Genomic DNA, 9,980 nt, shown 5'->3' with positions numbered 1-9,980 from the left:
AACGTAACTTGATCAAAGAAATCTGAATTTTACGCGGTCAGGGGAAAACTTTTTAACTCCTATATTTTTGCATTTTAGATAAATGGAACTATGAAAAAAACTCATATTTTTAGAGAAACAAACTCTCTAGAGAATATTCTACCGTGAACACTATAACTCTATAAAATCATCCCTCTCTATAACGTTGTGTCATTCTCCTTGAATTCTAAGTTATCAGCTTTTTTATTTAATTATATGTTTGTTTTATTTAATTATATGTTTGTTTTATTTAATTATATGTTATGTATAGATGTATGTTGTGTTTAATTATATGTTGTTATATGTCTACACAACTCTATACAACAGTCCAATCACAAGAATTGTTGATTCTCTAAAGCTCTCTTTCATTCGACCTTCTAGAGAACTGGGCTCTAGAATTTTTGTATTTTAAATTAATGGTACTCTTGGAAAATGTTTCACGATAAAGAACCGAATTAACCAGGAATGACTTAAACCGGATACTGAGCGCTCTAGAATCCACCATTGTGGAGAATAGAATTCTGTAGAAACACTTAGAACCATATCATCCTCCAGGATGGAACTGTTTCTGACCTTTTGTTCCAGAAGATGGAGCAATGTACAGTATAAGAACACAAAATCTTCCATTCCAGTGAAGCAAAGGATCTACTGCTCTATGGAGTTCAAATATCCAGTACTTTAAAATGTAGAGACTGAAATTCTCTGGACATTCTCTGGAAATCAGAAAGAATACAACTCCAAACATCTGAAACCTTCATAATAGTATGTCAAAATCTCGACTCTCCAGAACTCTTCTGAACATTGTAGAAACCTGAGATCTCCAAAGTTTCTGCTAAAAAACTCAACCGAATCATCTTCTAAAGAACAGTGTTTGATTCTCCAGTGAATGCTTTTGGTAGGATCCGCAAGTCGAGAGGAATCATCATGTTCCTTGTGTGTAGAAGCTCCTCGTCGTCTTTACACCAACATCTTTTGGGTTTTTTATGCTGTACATTCCTTCAGCGTTCCTGGAAGCTCCATGGCCTGAACCACGGTGTTGGGCCCGTGTGCTCGCTGCCATTCGTCTGCCGAGTTCATAGATCTGCGTTTTAGGATCCGGTTGATGATGTCAGTGCAGGCTTTGCGGTACTGGTGCCGGAGCAGGGAGTAGACAAAGGGGTCGCATGCTGCTTTACTGTAGGCCAGACATTTACACAGCACCCCCCAGTGCTGGTTTATAGGAACTGCAGGCCAAAGTTCCAGAAGCCTGTGACAGACAAACACAGGAAGATTTCAGTGTTAGTCAACAGATTTATGATGGGTTTAATGAAATTCTGTCATTTCTAATTTTCAATTTTCCAAGATTTTACCCTGGTTTCTTATCTACTCCTACGCTGCATTTGTCATTGCTTATCCTGCACCAGTAATCCTTCCACGACTCATCTTCTTATTAACAAACCCTCCCTGGGGACAGGAAAACGTTAATAACTTCAGTACATGGGGGAAGGAAAGGTTAAAGAAAACATTGGCCATGTTAGGTTTCACACCAGAACAAGACAAGAATGATCTGCCATCAGACTGTGGGCTGTGGGCGTGGCCAGGGGTGGGACAGATGGGTATAATTGATGGGTGAGCCCGTCTATAAACCCTTCAAAAAATGTAAACAAATCTTCTTATTTACAATATTTGTACCTTGACCATTTCCAATGTTCTCCAACCTGGAAACGAGGTCACATAATCAGCTCAATGGAACATCTGGAGTTTGAACATCTGCTTAAAGTGACATTAATCTAAATTAATACCAACAGAATATGGAACAACTACAGGAGATCGTCCACCAAATTAGTGACCAGGTAACGGGGGATTAGTCAAAGGAGCAACAACAGTAGTGCTGAACATTACTCTTCTACCATGATTACTACAGTAGTGCTGAACATTACTCTTCCACCATGATTACTACAGTAGTGCTGAACATTACTCTTCCACCATGATTACTACAGTAGTGCTGAACATTACTCTTCTACCATGATTACTACAGTAGTGCTGAACATTACTCTTCTACCATGATTACTACAGTAGTGCTGAACATTACTCTTCTACCATGATTACTACAGTAGTGCTGAACATTACTCTTTCACCATGATTACTACAGTAGTGCTGAACATTACTCTTCTACCATGATTACTACAGTAGTGCTGAACATTACTCTTCTACCATGATTACTACAGTAGTGCTGAACATTAGTCGTCCACCATGATTACTACAGTAGTGCTGAACATTACTCTTTCACCATGATTACTACAGTACAGTAGTGCTGAACATTACTCTTCTACCATGATTACTACAGTAGTGCTGAACATTACTCTTCTACCATGATTACTACATTAGTGCTGAACATTACTCTTTCACCATGATTACTACATTAGTGCTGAACATTACTCTTTCACCATGATTACTACAGTAGTGCTGAAAATTACTCTTTCACCATGATTACTACAGTAGTGCTGAACATTACTCTTTCACCATGATTACTACAGTACAGTAGTGCTGAACATTACTCTTTCACCATGATTACTACAGTAGTGCTGAAAATTACTCTTTCACCATGATTACAACAGTAGTGCTGAACATTACTCTTTCACCATGATTACTACAGTAGTGCTGAACATTACTCTTCTACCATGATTACTACAGTAGTGCTGAACATTACTCTTTCACCATGATTACTACAGTACAGTAGTGCTGAACATTACTCTTGTACCATGATTACTACAGTAGTGCTGAACATTACTCTTTCACCATGATTACTACAGTAGTGCTGAACATTACTCTTTCACCATGATTACTACAGTAGTGCTGAACATTACTCTTTCACCATGATTACTACAGTAGTGCTGAACATTACTCTTCTACCATGATTACTACAGTAGTGCTGAACATTACTCTTCTACCATGATTACTACAGTAGTGCTGAACATTAGTCGTCCACCATGATTACTACAGTAGTGCTGAACATTACTCTTCTACCATGATTACTACAGTAGTGCTGAACATTACTCTTCTACCATGATTACTACAGTAGTGCTGAACATTACTCTTCTACCATGATTACTACAGTAGTGCTGAACATTACTCTTCTACCATGATTACTACAGTAGTGCTGAACATTAGTCGTCCACCATGATTACTACAGTAGTGCTGAACATTACTCTTTCACCATGATTACTACAGTAGTGCTGAACATTACTCTTCTACCATGATTACTACAGTAGTGCTGAACATTACTCTTTCACCATGATTACTACAGTACAGTAGTGCTGAACATTACTCTTCTACCATGATTACTACAGTAGTGCTGAACATTACTCTTCTACCATGATTACTACATTAGTGCTGAACATTACTCTTTCACCATGATTACTACATTAGTGCTGAACATTACTCTTTCACCATGATTACAACAGTAGTGCTGAACATTACTCTTTCACCATGATTACTACAGTACAGTAGTGCTGAACATTACTCTTTCACCATGATTACTACAGTAGTGCTGAACATTACTCTTCCACCATGATTACTACAGTAGTGCTGAACATTACTCTTCTACCATGATTACTACAGTAGTGCTGAACATTACTCTTTCACCATGATTACTACAGTACAGTAGTGCTGAACATTACTCTTTCACCATGATTACTACAGTAGTGCTGAACATTACTCTTCTACCATGATTACTACAGTAGTGCTGAACATTACTCTTCTACCATGATTACTACAGTAGTGCTGAACATTACTCTTCCACCATGATTACTACAGTAGTGCTGAACATTACTCTTTCACCATGATTACTACAGTAGTGCTGAACATTACTCTTCTACCATGATTACTACAGTAGTGCTGAACATTACTCTTTCACCATGATTACTACAGTAGTGCTGAACATTACTCTTTCACCATGATTACTACAGTAGTGCTGAACATTACTCTTTCACCATGATTACTACAGTAGTGCTGAACATTACTCTTTCACCATGATTACTACAGTAGTGCTGAACATTACTCTTTCACCATGATTACTACAGTAGTGCTGAACATTACTCTTCTACCATGATTACTACAGTAGTGCTGAACATTACTCTTTCACCATGATTATTACAGTACAGTAGTGCTGAACATTACTCTTCTACCATGATTACTACAGTAGTGCTGAACATTACTCTTCTACCATGATTACTACAGTAGTGCTGAACATTAGTCGTCCACCATGATTACTACAGTAGTGCTGAACATTACTCTTCTACCATGATTACTACAGTAGTGCTGAACATTACTCTTCCACCATGATTACTACAGTACAGTAGTGCTGAACATTACTCTTTCACCATGATTACTACAGTAGTGCTGAACATTACTCTTCCACCATGATTACTACAGTACAGTAGTGCTGAACATTACTCTTCTACCATGATTACTACAGTAGTGCTGAACATTACTCTTCTACCATGATTACTACAGTAGTGCTGAACATTACTCTTCCACCATGATTACTACATTAGTGCTGAACATTACTCTTCTACCATGATTACTACAGTAGTGCTGAACATTACTCTTCTACCATGATTACTACAGTAGTGCTGAACATTACTCTTCCACCATGATTACTACAGTACAGTAGTGCTGAACATTACTCTTCCACCATGATTACTACAGTAGTGCTGAACATTACTCTTCCACCATGATTACTACAGTAGTGCTGAACATTACTCTTCCACCATGATTACTACAGTAGTGCTGAACATTACTCTTCCACCATGATTACTACAGTAGTGCTGAACATTACTCTTCTACCATGATTACTACAGTAGTGCTGAACATTACTCTTCCACCATGATTACTACAGTAGTGCTGAACATTACTTTTCCACCATGATTACTACAGTAGTGCTGAACATTACTCTTCTACCATGATTACTACAGTAGTGCTGAACATTACTCTTCCACCATGATTACTACAGTAGTGCTGAACATTACTCTTCCACCATGACTCACAGTAGCGATGGTGTTCTCAGGGTGAGGGCAGTGTCTGGTTCCTCCAGCTGAGGAAGTGCTTGCTACACCCACTTCATCCCACACCTTCTAACAGTATTACAGCATCATGTCACATTTTGCTTGCTTTGGGAAACAGGACATTGTTCAGGAACACAGTGTGTGTACATATTTTTTAATTTTCCTCCAGTGTGTCCTTAATTTCGCATCTCATTGTTTCTTGTTTTAGTTGTCCTACTTTACAGTCCTGACGTATCTCGTTTGTTCTCTGAAAATTCCGTCTTCTGTTATTTGCGATGATGAATCTGAATCCTGTGAGGACCATGTCTCCTGGTGATATGACCATGTCTCCTGGTGATATGTCCATGTCTCCTGGTGATATGACCATGTCTCCTGGTGATATGACCATGTCTCCTGGTGATATGTCCATGTCTCCTGGTGATATGACCATGTCTCCTGGTGATATGTCCATGTCTCCTGGTGATATGTCCATGTCTCCTGGTGATATGACCATGTCTCCTGGTGATATGACCATGTCTCCTGGTGATATGACCATGATGACTGGAAATGTTTGGATAAACAAACTTAATAATTACAGCACATCCTCTGATTCTACATTGTATCTTCATACTTAATGAATAAACCACAGTGGTTTCACAAGGCTACCTTGAAGCTAGAGCTACGGACTGAATCCTGGGAATTAGATTTAAGCCGAAAAAAAAAAACCACAAAGAAGCTAAAATTGCATTTTCTCCCTCTCAACTCTCTCTCTCTCTCTCTCTCTCTCTCTCTCTCTCTCTCTCTCTCAACTCTCTCTCTCCCTCTCAACTCTCTCTCTCTCTCTCTCTCTCAACTCTCTCCCTCTCTCAACTCTCTCTCTCTCTCTCTCTCTCTCTCAACTCTCTCTCTCCCTCTCAACTCTCTCTCTCTCTCTCTCTCTCAACTCTCATCTCTCTCTCTCTCTGTCTGTCTCTCCCTCTCTTCTGTTTTCACTTATTAGAGTGACTTCCACTCATTGTAACAGCTTTTCTAAGAGAAACCGAGTGACCGATCCGAGCGCTCTGACGGTCTCTAAGGATCTGAGTTAGTTTTCATCACTCTAATAGTGTGAGTGTGGCTTAAGACTCGTCCGGGTTCAGGAAACGCCTTGAGCTTCGAATGCGACCTATTAAATTCCCTATAATGTTTCCCAGTTGTTCTTTTAATCATATTAAGATTATAATACTTTATCGTTTAAACATCCTCTTTCTTTAAGGACTTGCTTCAGATGTCTATCGTTGCCAGGTCTATTTCTGGCCCTGATTATATCTGACATCTCATGTTCAAGGTACTGGATGTACTACAAATGTCTTTTCTTCAGATCTTTTCAGCATCTTTGCTTTGTTGGGTATCAGCATTAATCCATTCCCAGTGTGTACAGTTTGCATTGCAGAGTAAAAATAGGTTGGAAAATAAATCTGTAAATATGTGTGTGGTAGTCTGGGGAAAAGGCTTCACATGGTCAAGATGTGACATTTTCTGCTATATATAGTTCTGAAAACAAACGTGTTCCTCTTCTGTGTCTCAAACGTTTTGATGGCCGCTGATTACAAGCTGAATTGTTTGTTTTACTGCGGCATCAATCAGAAGAAATCAAACTCAGCTGGTGAGGTTTTAGACATCTTTATACAAGCTGTTTATTAAACTGGCTCCTTTTCTGTGCAGACAGACACCAAACCAGCTAAAGAAAAACATTTTCACTCGTTGAAATACATTTATAATAAAGAAGAGCTAGAATTTTTAGAATAGAGTTTTCCATCATTCAGCCACATCAGCATGCTGTGGGTTTCTCACTCACTCTCTCACTCATCTTCTACCACTTATCTGAACTACCTCAGGTCATGGGGAGCCTGTGCCTATCTCAGGCGTCATCAGGCATCAAGGCAGGATACACCCTGGACAGAGTGCCAACCCATCGCAGGGCACACACACACACACTCTCATTCCAGAGATGCCAATCAACCTACCATGCATGTCTTTGGACCGGGGGAGGAAACCGGAGTACCTGGAGGAAACCCCCGAGGCACGGAGAGAACATGCAAACTCCACACACACAAGGCGGAGGTGGGAATCGAACCCCCAACCCTGGAGGTGTGAGGCGAACGTTTTAACCACTAAGCCACAGTGCCCCCTGTGGGTTTCCCAGACCTCCACAAATTTTGGACCAATAGCCACAGCAGCTATTAATGTAAGTTTTTTTTTATATTTTCATGTACATTAAGACATATTTTCAAGACATACAGTATATTTTCGGGGGATTTGGTAGCCTAGTGGTTAAGGTGTTGTGCTACCAATCAGATGGCTGTGACTTCCAATCCAAGATCCACCAAGCTGCCACTGCTGGGCCCCTGAGCAAGGCCCCTAACCCTCAATTGCTCAGTTGTATAAATTGATGTAAAGGTCTGCCAAATGATGTAAATGTTTGGAATGTTTTATTTGCAAAATGAAACACATTAAATACACTCTGTGATAGGGTTGTAATACAGAGCAGATATACACACACACACACACACACACACACACACAAAGATGTTGAGAATTTACATCTTTACTGTAAGACAGCCTCTGGCATTTGTAAAATCTGCTCCTCATTATTTTGTTAAAATCCTGAGCATCGAGTCTCTTCTCTGGAAATCCAGTTAATGGTAACACACTCTGTGTACCATCAGAGACTGCTAGGCACACACACACACACACACACACACACACAAAGAGCTTGCTCTAATTACAATACAGACATCCATCATATCATCTAAGGAAGACAGGAAGTTGAATAAAGAGAGCAAAGCTGTTAGCGCATTAGCATATCGCACACAGCAGTGCTGATGTATATCATGTGAGAAGTTCAGCCTCTGCACATCGAACCTCGTTCTGCTTACTCATACCTCATATACAGACACACACTATGAATACTGACATCTTGAATCCTGTATAGACAACATTTAAAGTATTTAGTCTGCGACATGTTTCTTATTTGTAAATTTACATTTAATATGTTAATGGATCCTAGATTTAACTCCCACTGAACATTAGATTTGGATGGAAACTAAACCTGTCTTATCAAGTTGGCGTCTCCTTAACAAATATTTACAAAATTAAATGCATACCATTTTAAAACTAAAGCATTTTAATTTGGTCCAGTAGTAAACTTAATAAGATCACAAACACACACACCTACAGTTTACCATTTCGTTCATTCGTTTACGCCATTTGACAGACACTCTGATCAGAGAGACGTACATTTTATTTTATACAACTGAGCCATTGAGAGTTAAAGGTGGGGTCTCCGATATTTGAGAAATGCTTCAGAAAACTGCGTCAGGCCACCAAACAAAACAAAATATCAAAACAAACGTGTAGCCAATAAGCAGAAAGAGGCGGGTCTTGTCAATATGGGCGGAGAGAGTGTTCAGTGCGCATATTCACAGATTGGAGTTTCCTGAGTCAATAACTCCTGAGCTAAACACTGTTACTACACAAAACACGGTTGTAGCTGCGTCTCTACATTACTACGATAGAAAAGAGGTGTTATTTGTGTAGTAACAGTGTTTAGCTCAGGAGTTATTGACACAGGAAACTCCAATCTGTGAATATGTGACCAACTTCCTGCTCCTTCAGTTCTCTCCAGCGCTGGAAAGCTGATCCTATATTAACACGTCCTACTTCTTACCTTATCGTAAGTCTTTCTTCTCTTTCTTTCTTTGTTTTTATCCTCCATGTCAATGTTAAAACCGCTTTCTGCTAATGTCACACATGCGCACTGAACACTCTCTCCACCCATATTGACAAGACACGCCCCTTTCTGCTCATTGGCTACACGTTTGTTTTGATTTTTGTTTAGCTTGTCGTCCCGACTCAGTTTTCTGAAGCGTTTCTCAAATATCGAAGACCCCACCTTTAAGCTCTTTGCTCGGTGGCAGCTTGATGAACCTAGGTTTGAACTCACAACCTTCCAGTTACTCATTTACATACAGACCGATAAAACCAGTATTATAATCAGCAGAAAGACTAAAACACTTTACCTGAATCGAACACTGAAATCAGATAACTGTTCCTCCTGTTTATCCTCCTATACATATATACGTATAATATGTTATATAATCGTTGCTGTCGGGCGGAAACCTCGCATGTCCAAATTTGGTCAATTTCATATTTTTTCACATATCGATGCTATTGGTCAGTCCCCACGTGGGTCTGTTATTTTTACAAGTTATTAACCAATCTAAAGTCTTGAAAATAGCTTGAGCGCAAATCTCATAACTCCATTGGACACTTCAACTGTCCACCTCTTCCTCACTCCGTGGGAGAGCTTCACGGCATATTTCTCCTCAAGAAGAGTCGCAACGAATCAACACGTCTTCTGAGGTAAATGTCTTCAAAACACTGGGCTCAAAGAAAAAAAAATCTTGACCCCCGCTAGTTCTGGTGCTCGTCTGAGGACAGGAATTTAGCGCAAGACAATCCACTGCAACGCGGACTAAACCCTGTGTACTGCAGATAAGGTACGGCGTTTTTTTAATGTCCTGAAAAATAAGGGTTTTGGAGATACGAGGATTCCGTCTGACAGCGACGATATATGAGTATTGCCCCTAAAACAATCTCAGCAAGATACTAAAATAGGTTCCAGCTCATTAGCCAAGCTTATATTTCACCATAAGTCACTTTATAAGAGCACAGAAAAAGCGCTGGTTAAAGAAGTAAATTCCACCTTATCTGTAAAATAATGTGGGTTTTTTTCCTGAAGGTTTTCGGACATTTTCAGGACAGAGTCATTTACGCTTTGTAGGTTTTGTTGTCTTATTATTCTTTTGTTGTATTCTATGCATTGGCTTTTTGAGTATCCTGCTGTAAGGTGACACGAACTTCCTGTTTAAACCTGGTTTGACCCCGCAGTCATTT

At 39.6% G+C, this 9,980-nt stretch overlaps 1 protein-coding gene across 1 annotated transcript in view; it reads right to left on the bottom strand.

Annotated features, from left to right (window-relative positions):
- Positions 1-759: 759 nt before the first annotated feature.
- gpr26 (G protein-coupled receptor 26) overlaps positions 760-9,980 on the bottom strand; it is a 17,427-nt gene continuing 8,206 nt past the window's right edge. The window contains exon 3 of the mRNA XM_060889409.1: positions 760-1,264. Within this exon, the coding sequence (XP_060745392.1) occupies positions 1,000-1,264 (265 nt within the window). The 3' untranslated portion in view covers positions 760-999. The remainder of the gene's footprint in view (positions 1,265-9,980) is intronic.

Source organism: Tachysurus vachellii, chromosome 2 (genome assembly GCF_030014155.1).
Source record: "Tachysurus vachellii isolate PV-2020 chromosome 2, HZAU_Pvac_v1, whole genome shotgun sequence".
Taxonomy (NCBI): domain Eukaryota; kingdom Metazoa; phylum Chordata; class Actinopteri; order Siluriformes; family Bagridae; genus Tachysurus; species Tachysurus vachellii.
This window is presented reverse-complemented; position numbering and strand designations above follow the sequence as displayed.